Here is a 16,664-nt window from a genome sequence, read left to right as displayed (position 1 = left end):
TTTATGGGGCTCTCTTGTGTTGTGCGTCTCACTTGCTCTGTAAGTATTTATTACTTCCATTTCCTTGATGTTTGGAGATTACCCAGCAGTCTGTAATTATGTGCCCAGCAGTAGCGTACCTAGCGGGGGGCGGGGGGGGGGTTGCGATCCGCACCGGGTGCCGCTCATCAGGGGGGTGCCAACTTGCCGGCACCCCTCCAGAGACGGACAGCAATGTCCGCTGCTGGAGGAGCAGGCTCGCAAGGGAGCGGTATCGGAGGTCTTTAGCAGACCTCCGGCTCCCTTGAGTGATTTTAAGCCGGGTTCAACCACAGCTGCTGTGCGCCGGATTTGTTGTCAGATCCCGGCTCACAACACCGAAGCCGCGCCCACTGCCGTCCGTGCCCTCTGACCCGACAGAAGAACTGAAGAAGAGGAGGAAAAGAAGCTGTAAGGAGAAAAGAGGAAAGGTAGGAAAGCATTCAGTGAGTGAGAGTTGATTGGTATGTGTGTGGATTGGTATGTGTGGATTAGTATATATGTGGATTGGTATGTGTGGATTAGTATATGTCTGGATTGGTATATGTGTGGATTGGTATGTGTGTGCATTGGTATGTGTGTGGATTGGTATGTGTGTGGATTGGTATGCGTGTGGGTTGGTATATGTGTGGGTTGGTATATGTGTGGATTGGTATGTGTGGATTGGTATATGTGTGGATTGGTGTGTGTGTGGATTGGTATGTGTGGATTGGTGTGTGTGTGGATTGGTATATGTGCGGATTGGTATATGTGCGGATTGGTAAGTGTGTGAGAGTGATGGGTGTTATGCTGTACCATTTCCAATGTATTTTTCATTATATAATTATGCTCTAGTACATCATAACTCCCATCACTCTATACTGTTCCATACAGTGGCAGAGCTGGGAGACAGAGGCCTTTCACTCCCACCGCAGGACTCCTGAAAGGTAAGTGAACTTCAAAGTGGGAGAGGGTAGATAGTTAGGAGGGGGTAGATAGGGAGAAGGGAGTGAGACGGGGGGATAGGGGGTAGATAGGGAGAAGGGAGTGAGAAGGGGTAGGTAGGACAAAAGGGAGTGAGAAGGGGTAGATAGGGCAATCATACTCCTATCATGCCAAGTCTGCGAGTACATCCTGGAATCTGGGTATGCCTGGGCATGATAGAAATGTGATTGATGTTAACAATCATATATATATATATATATATTAATATTGTTATTTAATTGTTTTGTCCTATTTTGGTGTGTTACTTGAAATAAAAGTGTTAGATTTTTTTTATGGTGTGGGGGGGCCCATATTCGGTTTCGGCCAGGTAAATGCTGCATTTTCGGTTTCAGTCCAGAATTTGTTTCGGTGCATCCCTACTACTAATGAAGTGGTAGGCCTACACCACATCAATGTTTGGCTTAGTATATAGTGATAGGAGTTATGCTGCACTATTGTCAATGTCTGGCTCAATGTATAGTGATAGGGATTATGCTGTACCACCGTCAATGTGTGCCTCAGTATATAGTGATAGGTGTTATGTTGTACCACCCTCATTGTCTGCCTCAGTATATAGTGGTAGGTGTTATGCCTGCAATGCTGTCTCCATGTATTTATTTGATCTATACCTGCAATGCTGCGTTTTATATATTGTTATTGTATACCTGCAAATACAGGATTTGTATGTCTGATTCTGTTGATTTGATATATACCTTCAGTGCTGAGATCACAAGTGAATTTCAATTGATCTATGCATGCAAAGCTGGGTTTGTGTGTAAATGTGTTGATCTATACCTGCTATCGGCAGCAGGGTCTAATATTAATATATATCGGCAACTGGGGCTAATATTTATATATATATATCAGCAGCAGGATCCAATATTAACGAAACTGCCAGTTCAGCTGTAATTTTGAAATCATGTTTCAATCACAGTCTTTACTTCAAAGAGATAAGTACTCATGATGTAGATAAAAATGCATGTCTAATGCGTATATGTGATGGGCCATTAATACAAATAGTGGTGGCTGGAGGCGATTATACAAGGGTGTGGGGGCACCACATTAATCTATACTAAAAGGGTGCTGGCTGGGGCATCAATACACAAGGGTCAAAAACACTAAGGGGGTATAAACAACAATGCAGTGTGAAAAATCCATCCTGATGTAGATGTCAGTGACGTAGATTGTGTCATGCTGTTTGTGTGTTTTTGTTTATCAGTGTACCAGAGCCTGTCCTGGGGTGTGTGTGCGTATAGGTGTTGGTGCGGCACAGCCTGTCCTGGTGTGTGTTTGGGTGCCCGTATGGCATAGCCTGTCCTGTGTGTGTGTGTTTGGGTGTCGGTGTGGCAGAGCCTGTCCTGGTGTGTGTTTGGGTATTGGTTTGGCAGAGCCTGTCCTGGTGTGAGCCTGTCCTGGTGTGTGTGTTTGTGTGTCAGTGTGGCAGAGCCTGTCCTGGTGTGTGTGTCTGGGTGTCGGTGTGACAGAGCCTGTCCTGGTGTGTGTGTCTGGGTGTCGGTGTGACAGAGCCCGTGTTGGTGTGTGTGTTTGGTTATCTGTTTCCTGACAGTTGGAATTATTTAATTTATACTTATCTAGAGATAAAATGCCCTCCTGAAGCTGTAGTGACTTCAGGGGACAAAACATTCAAGGCCCTCAAATCATTTAGTGGAAAAGTTAAGGTATTGCGTTATTTATGCTATAATATTTATTTCAAGGATTAGTCGTACTAAATTGTGGCTTCAGGCTTCCCATGTTAAATGACCGAGTTAGTCCAATAACAAAAGTATCATTCCATAGCACATTACTTTTGGCAATATATATATATATATATTTTCTCAGTGGTATGATTTTATGGTTGAAATTATGAATGCCCCCCCAGTTTGACTGGTATCTTGTGTGCCCCCCCTATATATTGTTTCTAGAGTCGCCACTGCACATCTGAGGACTGATTATTCTTTGAGTCTGTGTAGCAGAAAAATGGCAGCATAGATTGGCTGAATAGGTCTTATCTGCATTGATTTTTTTTCTCTGCATAATAATAGGTAGGGGCGGGCAACTAAATGTGTATTAATTTACCTCTGCAGACAAGCAAGGATTATATTAAGATTACAACAGCATCTGTTGTACACTGCTCCATCTACCCCTATCCTGTGAGTGTCTTCTCTATAGCTGCACACTCTCTTTCACATTGACCTCTTCCCCTCTTTGACTCCCCTACTTTTTCTCCTGTCACTTTCTTCACTGCAGCTGCACACCATCTCACACACTGATGTTCCCTCCCCTCAATCTCCCTTTCCACTTTTATTATTGGTATCTTCTCTGCAGCTGCACTCTCTCACATACACTGACTACCTCCCCTTCCATGCTTGGCCCCCTCCACTCCCTCCTGTCAGTTTTTTCTCTGCAGCTGCACAAAGTTTTGCACACTGGTACCCAGTGTGGCAGCTTCACAGAGATCAGAGGAGACCAGACAGTGGCTGGAGAAGGGCGGTTGAGCAAGTGGGGGGGGGGAATCTGGGAGGAGAAGGCAATTGCTCACACGGGGCAAAGAAGGCTCAGAGAAATGGGTGGAGAGAGGACTAGGGGAATATGGGCAATGAACCTGGAAAGAGACTGAGTTTTGGGCTAAACATTTCATTATCTCTATCGCCCCCTAAAGTCCGCAAGCAAGCAGAGTTGATAATGTTTCCAACAGTCCCCTTCTCAACTCAATATGCTTTAGAATCTACAACCCCTAAGTTGTCACGTAGACTCTGGTAAAGGTCTCCTGTTAGTGGCTTGGTGAGTATATCTGCTTTCATCTTTCCTGTTAGCATAAGTCAACTAATCCTTTACTACATGGTACTTCACATCAATATGCTTTGTACATGCACTCATTTTCTCTGATAGAGCAAGTCTTATACAACTTTGGTTGTCTTCAAAGATCTGCATTGGTGTGGGTTCATCTATTCCCATGTCTTTCAGTAGCGATTTGATCCATAAGACCTCTCTCCCACTGGTGGACTTACGATCTGATACATCTTCAGCCCAATCAGCATCTCTGTATCCTATTACTCTAGTCTCAATGTGCAGTCCCTTTCAGCTATCTTCCTATTCTCTTGACTGCAGTCCAGTCTCTTTGTGTGGGTGAACTAGTCTTTCTACATAGTATGCCTATTGCAGTAGCTATGTCAGTTCAGGTTGTCGTAGATAAGTATTACCTACGGCTTCTCTGTAGCCATTTGTTTCTGATAATGGTTCACTTTGCTCCATTTGCCTGTGGAAACCCACTTCCATTGAAGTAGACATTGTTTTAGCTTCTTGTAGTCCTAAACCTTCAAGCAAGTCTAGGATCTTTGGCTTTTGAATGAGGAGAAAACTTCCATCTTCGTCTCTTTCAATCTGCATGCCTAAATAGTAACCAACATTGCCCAGTTGTTTAATTTCCACTTCTTTGTTCAGATGATGTACTATTTCTGCACTGTCTTTTTGATCTTCATAGCAAATAATGAGACCATCAACATAGGTCAATATGAATATCCATCTGCCTTCTCTGTGGCGTGTATAAAGGCAGGACTTGTAAGCATTTTGTCAAGTTTTTCATTCCAAGCTCTTGCTGCTTGCTTTAAACCTTAAAGCCCCTTCTGAAGCTCACACACAAGATCCTTATTCTTGTCACATATAAATCCTGGAGCCTGTTGCATGTACAGCTCTTCTTCTATTTCTCCATGTAAGAACAGTGTTTACATCAAGGTGTTCTACGTGTATCTGTCTTCAAGCTGCTAAAGTCAAGAGTACTCTTATTGTGGTAAGCTTTACTACTAGTGCAAAAACTAATAATCCTCACCATATTTTTGAGAGTAGCCTTTTGTGAATAGCCTGGCTTTATACTTCTTTGTTTCCCCTCTTGCATCTTGCTTGGCTTTGCAGCCTTTGGCTTTCTTGTCTTTGGGTAGTTTTGTAAGAGTCTATGTTTTATTTTTCTGCAAAGCTTCTATTTCTTCTATTGCTTTTTCCATTTGTCCGCTTCTGCAGCAGGCATTTGCTCAACATCCTTCCATAATGCTGGTTCATATGGCAACACTGATCTTCCAAAGTAAGATCAAAGTCTTTTAGCTGGAGTTCATTTGTTGGGCATTAAGAGTAATTGAGTTCTTGCTCTGGAGATTCTTGTACTTTAGCTACTTCAGACTGTGCTGTCTCATCTGCTAGGCCTGTTGATGCTTCTATCTGAACATCTTTATCCTGTTCTTCTTGAATAATGTTTATATTTCCGTCTACTGGATACTACCGTACTTGCTCAATTATAAGACGACCCTGATTATAAGATGACCCCCCAAAATTTGATTATTAATTTATGAAAAAAAGAAAAAGCCTGAATATAAGATGACCCTATAGGAAAAAGTTTTATCTTGTTGTCTTAGTTATTATTATTTTGTTGTTTTTGTTTTCAGTTTGCAGGGCTGTCAGATGTTTCTATATCTGGGGATATTCCTGTGGAGGGAGAGATCACTGTTCCTATTGCTTCACAGTCGCATGAAGATGATTATTTTACGCCGGATGAGCCCGTCAAAGACACTATTGTATGAAAACTAACTCTTTGAATAACCTTGTTTTCTCTGTATATACATATGTTGAATAGATGGGTTGATCAAATCTATTCATCATGCAGCGCACTGGGTTAGAAAAGTTAGGAACAACGTAATATTAAGTGGGATAGCACCCAGCACTAATTCTCTTGCTGTCAAGTCATGCCTAACAACATCTGTATTAAGTCCTACCACAGTCTTACATTAGATTTTTATAACATAGGCATCTACACTTCTCTTTCCTACCTTGGTTTGTGTTCTAAGTATTATATATATATATGCTGCTTGAAGGCTTTGTCTACGTTTTTTTCTTATCCACAAGTTCTTAGAATAATAGCTCTGAAAGGATTACTGGTGTACCCAATGTAATTTTTTATGGGGGGAAAAAAATACATTATTTGTTTCTTTAGTGTTTGTCCTTACCTGGTGACATCAGAGGCCTGCTAGGCAGTACCAGAGCCACATTTCTCTTCAAAGGATGCTCTGGTTTTAGAGGAATTGACTGGGAAAATGAAGGCATTGCTGAACTAATACATTCTGATATATATGTGTGTGTAAAACAAAGTAAGAATACAGCACATACCCGATACAAAAATCAGGGATATTTATCTAAGGCGTAAATATTGGGGACTCTGTCACACTATATGGCCGTATATTGCTTTGACCACCGCTACATCAAAGTACCCCAAGTTTGGGTCCTATCTAATTTGTCATGGCTATATTTCCTACCAAGGTGATGAATCAGTGGGACTGGCTGCTCATTCCATTAAAAGCCTTCTCTGGACACTATTAATGAGGCAGATGAGGCTACTCAACCCTAGGGTTTGGTCACAACCTGCAAATGCGCAACAAAATATACAAAAAAGTCAAATTACCTCATCTGTGCTCATCTGTGCCATTGAACATTCATTTTTATTGGGGCTGATGAATAGATGTTTGTAGGTTAAAAATTTTCTTTTCTATGTCTACTACCTTTTTACAGAGGTCAGTAGGTTTTTGTGGTATAATTCTCAGAAAGGGAAGACATCTGGTCCCTTGACTGTGTTCTGCAACAGCACATTTCCTCAATAATTTTTAGGTACTTTTTGTTTGTTTTGTTTCAGATGCGGGACCTGAGGGCTGTTGGGAAAAAGTTTCTTCATGTCATGTATCCCCAAAAAAGCACAACCCTCTTAAGAGACTGTGAGTATGTGAATGCCAAAACATCTTTTACGGTTTGAGCACTAGGTGTCGCTTCTAGAGGTTATTTTGGAACTCAGATGAAATACTGATTTCCCACAAAAATTGTAATAGGAAAGAACACAAAAAGCCATTCCAGTAACAGAATAATCAGAATAAATGGGTAGATATCTCCAGTTGGTTACCCCTTCTGCGATCTTCATACCACGTCTTGGATATATGATGTAAGTGGGTCCCGATTCCCTTTCCCTAGCGCCCACCCAGTAAATATTATTCTCAATGACTTACCTGTAGCAGTGAGACCTTGCCTCCAAACTGAAGCATTATTTCATTTAAATTTATTAGCTTGGGTGTAACTTTAAACCATGACGTGATGCCGCCAACTCCAAGTTGAACTGAGTTCCTTCCCTTGTTTCTTTTTGAAAGAGTGGTAGTAATAATAATAATTAGGAGAACCAACCCCGTATTAATGCTCACCTGGCTATAAATGGAGGAGAATGATGTGAACCGGCTTGGGAATCATTGCTTTTGCCTGCATTTGTGTTTTGGTCCTGTCCATTGCTGTATTCTAAGGCACAGCCCTATGAAATGTATGTTGCAGTCCGTTTTGCATGAGCTCCGGTGCATTTTACCGCAAGCAGGTTAATGGAGGCATTGTTTTTCTAACTGATTTAACTCCTCTCCCCAGCTGCCTCTTATAACTGAGGCCGTTCGTCAGCATGATCAAATTTGCATGCAATAAAATTTATTGGTTTAATGCAAAACATACCTGCATGCAAAAAGAACAATCATGCCCTAAGATAAAGAACTCAATGGTATGCACTTCTTTGAATTACGATTATTTGAAGTGAACCATTTTGATTCTATGTGCTACTAATCTGAATTATCGTTACTGTTGGCACCATATTCCTAATGCTGTGGTCTTGTGGTCTTTCTGCAGGGGATTTATGGGGCTCTCTTGTGTTGTGCGTCTCACTTGCTCTGTAAGTATTTATTACTTCCATTTCCTTGATGTTTGGAGATTACCCAGCAGTCTGTAATTATGTGCCCAGCAGTAGCGTACCTAGCGGGGGGCGGGGGGGGGTTGCGATCCGCACCGGGTGCCGCTCATCAGGGGGGTGCCAACTTGCCGGCACCCCTCCAGAGACGGACAGCAATGTCCGCCGCTGGAGGAGCAGGCTCGCAAGGGAGCGGTATCGGAGGTCTTTAGCAGACCTCCGGCTCCCTTGAGTGATTTTAAGCCGGGTTCAACCACAGCTGCTGTGCGCCGGATTTGTTGTCAGATCCCGGCTCACAACACCGAAGCCGCGCCCACTGCCGTCCGTGCCCTCTGACCCGACAGAAGAACTGAAGAAGAGGAGGAAAAGAAGCTGTAAGGAGAAAAGAGGAAAGGTAGGAAAGCATTCAGTGAGTGAGAGTTGATTGGTATGTGTGTGGATTGGTATGTGTGGATTAGTATATATGTGGATTGGTATGTGTGGATTAGTATATGTCTGGATTGGTATATGTGTGGATTGGTATGTGTGTGCATTGGTATGTGTGTGGATTGGTATGTGTGTGGATTGGTATGCGTGTGGGTTGGTATATGTGTGGGTTGGTATATGTGTGGATTGGTATGTGTGGATTGGTATATGTGTGGATTGGTGTGTGTGTGGATTGGTATGTGTGGATTGGTGTGTGTGTGGATTGGTATATGTGCGGATTGGTATATGTGCGGATTGGTAAGTGTGTGAGAGTGATGGGTGTTATGCTGTACCATTTCCAATGTATTTTTCATTATATAATTATGCTCTAGTACATCATAACTCCCATCACTCTATACTGTTCCATACAGTGGCAGAGCTGGGAGACAGAGGCCTTTCACTCCCACCGCAGGACTCCTGAAAGGTAAGTGAACTTCAAAGTGGGAGAGGGTAGATAGTTAGGAGGGGGTAGATAGGGAGAAGGGAGTGAGACGGGGGGATAGGGGGTAGATAGGGAGAAGGGAGTGAGAAGGGGTAGGTAGGACAAAAGGGAGTGAGAAGGGGTAGATAGGGCAATCATACTCCTATCATGCCAAGTCTGCGAGTACATCCTGGAATCTGGGTATGCCTGGGCATGATAGAAATGTGATTGATGTTAACAATCATATATATATATATATATATTAATATTGTTATTTAATTGTTTTGTCCTATTTTGGTGTGTTACTTGAAATAAAAGTGTTAGATTTTTTTTATGGTGTGGGGGGGCCCATATTCGGTTTCGGCCAGGTAAATGCTGCATTTTCGGTTTCAGTCCAGAATTTGTTTCGGTGCATCCCTACTACTAATGAAGTGGTAGGCCTACACCACATCAATGTTTGGCTTAGTATATAGTGATAGGAGTTATGCTGCACTATTGTCAATGTCTGGCTCAATGTATAGTGATAGGGATTATGCTGTACCACCGTCAATGTGTGCCTCAGTATATAGTGATAGGTGTTATGTTGTACCACCCTCATTGTCTGCCTCAGTATATAGTGGTAGGTGTTATGCTGTACCACCGTCAATGTCTGCCTCAGTATATAATGATAACAGTAAGTGTTATGCTTTACCACCTTCAGTGTCTGCGTCGGTATATAACGGTAGAAGCTATGCAGTTTTAAAGTGTGTGGGGGGGTGCCACATACAGGATCCGCCCCAGGTGCCAAATACTCTAGGTATGCCCCTGGTGCCCAGTGTTTATAATCTATCTGGCCTCTAAATTTTTGTATTCTTTATCATAAAACACAGTCCTCACAGAAAAGAAAATGAGACAAAAACCTGTTAATCTTTTTTTTGTTCCAGTCAGCGACCATTAACTGCAGAGCTGCCATTGTTCAGTCATGTGATGTTTTGGGAGACTTACCAAATACCACACTGAGTTAATATTTATGAGGGTTGTAATGAATTCGGCGCCTCCATTTATTTAGTCATTGGTTGCCACAAGCAGTATTATAAAGTTTCCGTAGGTTGGGCTAAGGTACACTATGGCCATCACACCTACTGTATATAATCTTGTCAGACATGTCATTCTAAAACCGGGTGCATTAATCTGCAGTTGTGCTCCCCCACACACACACTTTTGCAGCTTCCACTCCTGGGAATGCTTTCCACAAAGATTGCAGTATGCCCATTCAGGCAAAGTCTTTGCTACTCACGTAATACAGGCTTCAGTTTTGCTTTCTGCCACTAGAGGGAGTAGCATGCATAGAAGACTGCATGGCTACCTATCCGTAAACTAAATAAGTGATGATTCTAAGCTGGCATGATTGTTCCTAGGGCATTTGATGATTTTTAAACAGGTATATGTTTTAATTATATTTTATCTGCTTGTTTAATATTTATTAGAGCTGTAATGTTTGTCTCTTTGTCCCAGAATGCTTCAGGGTGGCCATGCAGACCAGAGTAAGATGATGGAGGACCCCACTTTGCGTAATAATACGGTTTGGGGCTGTTGTGATCACTTTAAACTCTAAGCTGCTAGGGGGAACCATGTAAGTATAAATTAACAATTTCCATTTCTTTGTGGAAAGGATAATCAATAATAATACTTAGAGACAATTTTTAGATTATCCTGAGGAATGAATAGCGAGCTTCCAAGATTGAACTGAATGAAACTGTTATCATGTGGAATAAAAACACCTAGGCTTTTGGGTGTTCATTCATTCACTTTCTGGCATAGAGAGTATAATGATTCCATCTTCAAAATGTATTCTGTATGATGTTTGGGGAAGGGAGATATGTGCCCATCTATGTCCACACCACAGTGAACAGGCAGATTTAAAAATGTTATATAAAACAAATCTGCACACCATCGCAATACAGCCATCTAGACTATGTACACAAGTAACTAGTAACACTGACAAAAAGTCAGTTAATGTAACCGGAAATATCAAAGCAGCATACATGAATCTTTATTCTAGTGAGTGCCAAATGCTTTTATGTTGCATGAAAACAATGTGATTTGTATATTTTGCATTTAGAGCTGTAGAAGAATGCATTACTAGTCTGTTTTATGATTGTAACTATGTTTTCCTTTCTTTCACAGCTCTTTTTTCCAGAGCTTGTGTGTGCTGGGTTACTGCATCTTACCTCTGACGGTGGCCATGCTGGTGTGCAGGTTACTGCTCCTAGGGAGTAAAAACACAGTTTTCATCGTGACTGTCATCGTGCCACTGGTTGTAGTGACGGCTATGTTTGCCTGGTCCACCTTTGGTAAGGATGCTTCATTTCTTTTGTCTTGAGAGAGGTTTGTTTGTAACACTTGACAGCTATTTTGCTAGTAAATGTATAGGTGAAATTTAAACCTGCCTTTACTCACAGCCTTTATCTCTTATCTTATTTGTGAACTGCAAGTACACATCTGTGTCTCCATTGTGTCAGAGCATGCGCACACAGCATTATGTAACATAGTGGGGAGGACTGAGATTGATGTGCATGCAGTCCACCTGTTAGTACACCAATGTGAAGCTAATTCCAGTATATTTTCTTTTTATGTATATAGTAGTGATTTTGCAAAATCAGTTAACATATAACATGCTATACTAACCTGCAGTTTTCATTCTTTGTGTGCCAATTTATGGACTGCCTCTACACTTTCTTGTAATTACAAACGTGAACCTGTCATCCAATAAAAGTGTAGATGACAGGTTCCACTACAGGGAAGTATGACACATCATATACACATCGTGCTAGAGAAATACCTAGCAAATGTATATATAATAAGTTATACTTACTTGAGGGGTATTTTTTCCTGGTGGTTATGCCTGAGTATGTATGCTCACCCAGATGCACCCTCACTCCCAGAAAGCTGTATACATAATTGAGCATTATGTGGAGGATTGTGGTTATGTGAGTATCCGGCGAGGCACCCTTGGTTTTAGTTTAATCTTTATGCTGGATTAATATTCACATACAAAAGTGCAGTAGTAAATGCATAAAAAGCGGTAACATATATACAATGGTGCTTGGCAAGACACCTTTTGTAATTTTAAATAAAATAGTTGCGTACAATTACTGTTAACGTAACAACTTTTGTTTTTTCTTCTAGCATCCACTGCCTTTTTAGCAGACAGTCAGCCACCTAACCGAAGAGCTTTAGCGGTGTACCCCATATTCCTCTTCTACTTTGTCATCAGCTGGATGATCTTGACCTTTAACCCTAGTTCATGAGTGTGGACATCTTGTATAGGCTTAAGGAATCTGGGCCAGTGTAAATATACCAGCAGCCTGGTGGATCACGCACCCGTATGTCGAAGAACCAAACTATGATGAAGAATGAAACACGTGGGTACCGGCTGCTTTGTGCAAGAGTCCAAGAGTCATGATGTATATATCCCTGCACTAACTAGACACCAATTTCTGTTTTTCTTCTAAATGCATATCCAGCAATAAAAAGTTGGATTAGAGGCTCTGTGAACAGAATGAAGGCCAACACCTAAGAAATTGTTTCAGTAATTGTTATTGTTACTGTGCAACTATCATCAGACACTGATGCCACATCTATAGTTTTCAGAAGGTGTTAAACCCATTTTGATTTTGTACGCATTACCTTCAAGAGTTAGCGGGCTAAGTAGCATGTATGTGGGTCATTTGTAAAGAGGTACCACTTAATGGCACTGGTACCTTTTTTATTTTCTATGGAAAGGCCTTTTGTAGGATAACCTGGTTTCTCCCTTAACTCTGGAAACATATACACTGCATTGTTTTCCTGCATTCTTGGAATTTCATGGCAAATAAAAGCTGCCATTCTTAAATTGCGTCCAAACCTAAAGTAGCCATGAGGTTACCCTTACTTAATCTGAATATGGTATTGACAAATACGGAAGAGGTTAATATTACAGCGCTCATATTAAATGGTTGAAACATGCAACATTGCCATTTGATCTGTATTACAGGCAGTCTGTTCCTGTGCGGCAAAGCTTATTTTGTTTCCCCCAAGCTAATATTAACTAAGAATTTAGTTTTTGGAAGTCAATATCATAAAGACAATTGTGTGAATTTTTACTCTAAGGGGTATATTCACTGACCCAAGAGCTTTCAGGAAATCTGTACAAAAGGCCAACCGATCATTTTCGATCATAATGGGACCCTGGACAATTCTCTTCTAGTACCCCGATCATAGTGAGTACTCTGTCCCATTCCAGTAGTACCTCCTCCAGGCCCCTTTTCATCCCTGGTGGTTCAGTACAATGAAGGTGGGGGAATCTATCTCCCACTAGTGAGTCACTTTGTGGTTTGTGTGTTGCCTGATACTGGGTTCCAGGATACATCATCACTTCCTGGAGCTGTGCGACATCAGATGATATGCAACCTCAAAGAAGCACTCAATAGTGGCTGTTGAGGGTGCCATAGGGGCGGCTGCCCACTTGCCTTCTGTAAAAGGCAGACCTGAGGCCAATCCTAGTGAGCATCTCCTGCAAGAAGGGCTGAGCTCAGTTTGCACAATAAATGTGGCAAGATTTCTTGGAAGTAGTTTGCCCAACGCAGTTCAATGTACATGCATACTCTGGGATAGCCACTGCTAACTCCCCAACTGCTTGAGTTTCAATGGCTGCTGTACTGATCAACTTCTGCTTGCATGTGTGAATAGAGCTGCTCACTAAGGAGTAAAGATGGTACCGTCCATCTATAGTGTGTGGTGTTGTCTCTTCTTCAGATCAGTGCCTTCCTATCGGTGTTCATGTGGTGCCCAGTGGGGAGCACATTCTACCCATGCAAGCAGCTCTTACACAGTGCACCTTCACCATCATATGAGCAAAGGGCACTCAGACCCATAAAACCTGGATGATATTTAAGCGCAGTGTATAACAACTGCTTTAAAATGTAAATGCTACAGATTTTAATTCAACTCTTAATAAGGAAACTACCAGTTACATAACTTGTAAAAATCTTTAAAAAGATCATTTTTATAATGTATCCGGGTTTACTGTGCGCATAGGGAGAGTGCTATCGTCTAGGATGCTTTGCTACATTTTATGTGGGAATTGGGGGATTTTTGCTGTTTGCTTCTTGTGATGCCTTTCTTTGTTGAACATATAATGCTACAAAAAAATTGAAGAATAGTTATTTAAGCCGGTAGGAGGCGGTGGTGCATTACATTGTACATATATGCATGACTGAAAAAGAGTGTATATTGTAAAGGAGGCAATATGTGTATGTATATTGCTTCAAAAAGAATGTGTGTGTGTATAATTGTCATAGACTCACACATATGCTACAACACTACTGTTTACTCAATGTAAATATGCTTTTTGGGGGGGATTACAATGATAATTACCAGGTGGTTGCTGTGAATTAATTTCATTTGATACCTGATCTGTTTTAAAGGTTTAAATGCAATCTATATTTTTAATTTATTAAAAGTTTTCTTTTTTTAATTCAATGATGTCTGTCTGATTGGCTAACAGTCTGTGATGTACATCAATGTAGCATGACCATGGCCTTGCTAATCAAGAGAACATGAACGTTGCCTTTAAGAGGATTTTGTGCCACTGGAAAATGCAGATTAATTCCCATTCACTTTTAAGAAGACTTGTTAAGTACTAGCTCAGAGTTCCAAAACGCACAAGAAAAATGTAAACCTAAAGGTTCTGTGTCGCCAAAGATGAGATATACAACATTGTCAGACGGGTGCTGCATGATGTAAAAGGGCAAAATAAATTATTTTTTTTTTCTCCCCAATGATGCCTATGACCTAAAAATTAACATTTGAATAGTGGTACAGCTTAGAAACAGAGCCCCGGCATTCAACTCTAGCTCTCCCACATCTTACATTTACAAATGCTGTCAGAATTTTCTGAACATCGTTTCATTGAACTGTTAGCGCAGCCTGACAGTTCTGACTGTGACAAGCCTTTTATGTGTAAAGACATGTATATGTTTTTGTAAAGCGTATTAGGTGTATCGAGTTATATATTTACATGATTTATATATGACTATATGTCACTTTAATAGGAAAATGGAAAGTTAAGTAGCCCCAGACTTTCTTACCAATTGATGACTTCTCTGAAGCTAGAGGTGAGAAAAAAGAAATTCTGGAGAATTTTCTTCCCACTCTAGAGCTTTTTTATGCTCGTACACCTTTGTTGTTAAAATGTAAGCCTTTATGGTCATCCCATTTGTTTTCTTTCTGTTCGAGTTGGTCACTGACACTGAATCCTCCCATCCTTGGAATCTCTTCCACCGCTAGGAGAGAGAAGACTGTCTCCACATGAAGTTACCATCCTGTGTGCATATTGTTAAACTTTAATTAGTGTTTGTGTCCATTCAGAGGGTACACATTAAACATGTTTACGTCATGGTAACCGGGTTGATAAATCTCATTATATAAAGTTTAAGAAATTAGAAGAGCATTTAATATGTTTCATTAGATACTGGGCACCCCACATGCCCTCTGAGAGTCTATCAAAGAGCTAACAATTGCCTCTCACAATCCTACTGCACCAGACGTGCAGTCACACAATGTTGTGTTACCTGACCCTAACACCAGCCATAGACCTTTGCTGCCGCTGGCCCCTGGGTGGACGGTGTATCAGGAAATATGCCGGTACCCAGTGAGGCCAATTCTTCCCTGGATGAGTGCACTCAACACACTACTGAACTTATTTGATTATTATAGAAAACATATTTTTTCAGTGTTATCAATATTAAAGATTTCACTGTACCACTTCTGATGAAAAGCTTTCCCACATATCTACCACATAAGTACAACATCCTTACCCTCTAGTATTAGATTATGGCCTCTTGTTCTAACATTTCCCCTCCTTTGTAATGAATTTCCCTCCTCTCCTTTGTTAAATCTCTTTAATCATGATTTAAGAAATGTTTCATAAAAAAATACTTGTTCATGAAGGGGTTAAATTGCAGCCAAACTGTCACTGCTCCCATGTCTCTTTCTCTTGGTCTTTATGATGTCATATTCTGCCAAGTTCTATATGCACAGGGCTTGTGGCCACACTCCTGCACTTACCTGTTCAGTGAGATACAAGCATTCGCTTGGCTTTGCTCAGAAGTGCAGATTTGGAGATAGAGAGTGAATTTTTGAGAGATAATGTGGAAAAAGGTAAGTTTATTTACTGTATTTTACATTAAAGTGTAACAACCATCACCCCCCAGACCTCCGCAGGCTGACAACCAGCAAACAAAAGGTTACAGGAATTTACCAGAACATAGAAGCCGTTCTATAGCTAAACTTTATATTTTAGGTGATTACCTTTCATATTTTAATTGTCTGAAATAATATTACCCAGCATGCAGCTCATTCCCTCATCCTGATTGGCCATTCAAATCTTTTCCATTTATTTATATGTATGGAGCTGCTTCAGAGGTCTAGTTTTTTAAAGGCATTTAACACGATGTAATAGGAGCTTTCCAGAGTTTTGGGTTTAGCGATAGGTCCTTGTCAAATGTATCGTTAATCTGGAATTGGCTCTGGGGCCAATATTATCCATCTTTGCTTCTGCTCATGGATTTGGTGACATCACAGGTTATGTTGCATAATTGTTGTTAAAGGGTTGTATAATTACCTGCCCAGCCATAAAACTAGATTTAATGTAAGGAAGTTAAATAGAACAGTGGAAGCGGTAGAGACTATTACAGTAAGGGAATCTAAACATGTGTTGGATACGCATATGGCTCTTAAAGACGAGACCAGGTTCTAATAAATGTTTGAGTCTAGATGGGCCGGATGGGGCCAATCTGCTTGCAGGCTCTATGTTTCTATGTTAGCATTTTTAGGATGAATCAAGAGATGGTGTTCAAAATGTGAATTCATTTACAGTATTGTCTATTAGCAGTGCTATCAGAGCTCCATAAATCTCACCTAATAACTTCATCCCGACTGGTTGATCTTTTTTGGTGATGGTTTTGCAGCCCAATAGATAGTAGTGGAGAAAGTGTGAAAAACTTGGTGAACCCTTTTCAAAAATGTTAA

General features: G+C 41.0%; 1 protein-coding gene across 1 annotated transcript; it reads left to right on the top strand.

Moving 5' to 3' along the window:
• The first annotated feature begins 5,420 nt into the window (after positions 1–5,420).
• Positions 5,421–11,902, top strand: LOC149287459 (protein YIPF6-like). The gene is given in 8 exon segments (XM_089492847.1): positions 5,421–5,543; positions 6,653–6,731; positions 7,669–7,711; positions 10,107–10,137; positions 10,140–10,158; positions 10,161–10,224; positions 10,779–10,945; positions 11,781–11,902. Coding segments are annotated over 7 exon segments (525 nt in total). The 5' UTR covers positions 5,421–5,543.
• Positions 11,903–16,664: the final 4,762 nt, after the last annotated feature.

Source organism: Sceloporus occidentalis, unplaced genomic scaffold, assembly GCF_023333645.1.
Source record: "Sceloporus occidentalis isolate IW3139 unplaced genomic scaffold, rSceOcc1.0.p SCAF_60, whole genome shotgun sequence".
Taxonomy (NCBI): domain Eukaryota; kingdom Metazoa; phylum Chordata; class Lepidosauria; order Squamata; family Phrynosomatidae; genus Sceloporus; species Sceloporus occidentalis.
The sequence above is the reverse complement of the archived record's forward strand: the minus strand, read 5'-3'. Positions and strand labels throughout refer to the sequence as shown.